General features: G+C 41.1%; 1 protein-coding gene across 1 annotated transcript; it reads left to right on the top strand.

Annotated features, from left to right (window-relative positions):
* Window positions 1-132: 132 nt before the first annotated feature.
* LOC103522660 lies at window positions 133-1,576 on the top strand. The gene is made up of 4 exons (XM_017449060.2): window positions 133-285; window positions 732-926; window positions 999-1,061; window positions 1,392-1,576. The coding sequence occupies exons 1-4, from the start codon at window positions 133-135 to the stop codon at window positions 1,563-1,565; spliced, it is 585 nt and encodes a 194-aa protein (XP_017304549.2). The 3' UTR covers window positions 1,566-1,576.
* The last annotated feature ends 511 nt before the right edge of the window (window positions 1,577-2,087 follow it).

Below are 2,087 nucleotides of genomic sequence, written 5' to 3'. Positions count from 1 at the left end.
AATTCTAAAAAATATAAAAAATCAAAACAAACATTAAAATTATCCCGCCTCGACAACAGTTGCCAATCAGCTGATCCAATCATATCTAATTGGATCATGATAAGGCAACTGATGTCGCGGCAGGATTACACGATGCGTGCATCGTGCGGACCAGATGAAACATTTTGGTTTCATTCTGGTTGTATAAAAACAGTACTATATCCTGTTTTCAGGAGTAAGGAAGAGGAGTCAAAGCTGAATCATCTAACAGTGTACGAGTTCTTGGATGAAGAGTACAGGGATATGGTAAGTACCTAGACATTCTTAAGTAAAGGTGCGTTAAACATTTTGCTACATTTAATCAAAACCAAAAAATGAAAAATTCAATAAAAAATTAAATCGAATAAATTATTCGTAATGAAACTCACTGAATTATTATGCGCATTTTGACGTGAAATCTGACGTCACAACTCTTTGAACTTTTTCATTAGAACGGCAATTAAAAATTGAATTTTCGACCCTTCGGAGTTTTGACCTCAGATTTGGATTTTTACAACTTTTTACGTAGGAATCCATCTTTTATTAAAAATATTTTCCCAATTGCAACTCCTCCATTGCAGTGATTTCCCCCCATTTCTAATTTTTCAATTCCCAAGTTCGCGGTGTTTCCATCTTTTATTAAAAATATTTTCCCAAGTGCAACTCCTCCATTGCAGTGATTTTTCCCCCATTTCTAATTTTTCAATTCCCAGGTTCGCGGTGTTTGGTGTCTGGATCACAACCGGTGGAGTGACGCCTATCAGCATTTGAAGAAAGCGTCCAAATACACCCGGGTACCTACCTGGCTTCATTACAGTGCAGTGATACTCATGCTACTCAAACGAGAGAAACAGCTCGCCTATCAGTACACGTGTGACTTCCAGCCAGAGTGTTGCACTCAAAATCAAGTCAAGTAAGTGTTTCATTCAACTGTTTCATTATTACCTGGCTTCATTACAGTGCAGTGATTTTAGTTTCAGGCTCTCAATTTCGGTTCGCCAGCACTCAAAAGTAATACTAGCGCCAAAGCTAATCTATCCAAGGTAAGCTTAACTCCATACACAAAAAACCCAATCTGAGGCTTAGGTGTAGGGGCTAACAGCCCTGAAGGATGGGTTGAGCTTCTACGAAGTGTGTCTATCAAAACAAGTCAAAAACCTCTCAATTTCGGTTCGCCAGCACTCAAAAGTAATACTAGCGCCAAAGCTAATCTATCCAAGGTAAGCTTAACTCCATACTCAAAAAGCTCACTCCGTGGCTTAGGTGTTGGGGCAAACAGCCCTAAAGGATGGGTTAAGCTTATACGAAGTGTGTGTATCAAAACAAGTCAAAAACTGATTTCATTAAATAAAATGTTCTGTGTTCTCTTCCAGGTACTTAACTTCAGCAATGAAGAAGAAGAGGAAGAAGATCAAGCTACGGTCTCCAATATTAAACACCTCTCCGACCCTGCTAGCAATGATACTGATGATATAACTCTAGCCAATGATGAAGCTATGGAGTGTGATGATGAAACTAACAGTCTGATCTCTGAAGATCTTTCCTAGTAAGTGATTTAGCTGGGTTAAAAATGCCCTTATCCAGTCTAGTTAGCTTGGTTGGTAGCGCGTCTGCCTTGTAAGCGCTAGGTCGACGGTTCGATTCCCGCCCGGGGCGGATTTTATCCTGAACGGATAATGTTCGTTCTCGGAACGGCTGGCTTTCTCCTATCCTGTCTTTTTCTCCCTTCGATTTCGGGACGATAAGAACTCAGCAGTTGAAGAGAGAGAGAGAGAGAAAAAAGACGAGTGTAAGGTACCTATCTCATAGGCTAGGTTGACGCCGATTCTCAAATAAATAAGAAAAAATCCATGCCTTGGTTGGGATCGAACCCTCAACCTCCAGTTCACCAGAGGGCGCATTGACTGAAAAGAACCTGTTTTAACTGTTAAAACTCGGTTCTGCTTGTCTTAAAGGGAACCATTCCTAGAGTTGAAACAGCTGTTCCGGGGCACCAACCTCAGTGGTGTAGTGGTTAGCGCCGTGGACTTCGGATCTGGAGGTTGGTGGTTCGAGTCCTAGTCAAGTCA

The sequence above is a fragment of the Diaphorina citri genome, unplaced genomic scaffold (genome assembly GCF_000475195.1).
Source record: "Diaphorina citri unplaced genomic scaffold, Diaci psyllid genome assembly version 1.1 scaffold10026, whole genome shotgun sequence".
NCBI lineage: Eukaryota > Metazoa > Arthropoda > Insecta > Hemiptera > Psyllidae > Diaphorina > Diaphorina citri.
The sequence above is the reverse complement of the archived record's forward strand: the minus strand, read 5'-3'. Positions and strand labels throughout refer to the sequence as shown.

Excerpts from the sequence above, each read along its gene's own strand:
- LOC103522660 (XM_017449060.2), top strand. The coding sequence starts at position 133 with ATGCGTGCATCGTGCGGACCAGATGAAACATTTTGGTTTCATTCTGGT. Across the intron at positions 286-731 it reads ATGAAGAGTACAGGGATATG|GTTCGCGGTGTTTGGTGTCT; the intron begins GTAAGTACCTAG and ends TTCAATTCCCAG. Across the intron at positions 927-998 it reads AGTGTTGCACTCAAAATCAA|GCTCTCAATTTCGGTTCGCC; the intron begins GTCAAGTAAGTG and ends TTTTAGTTTCAG.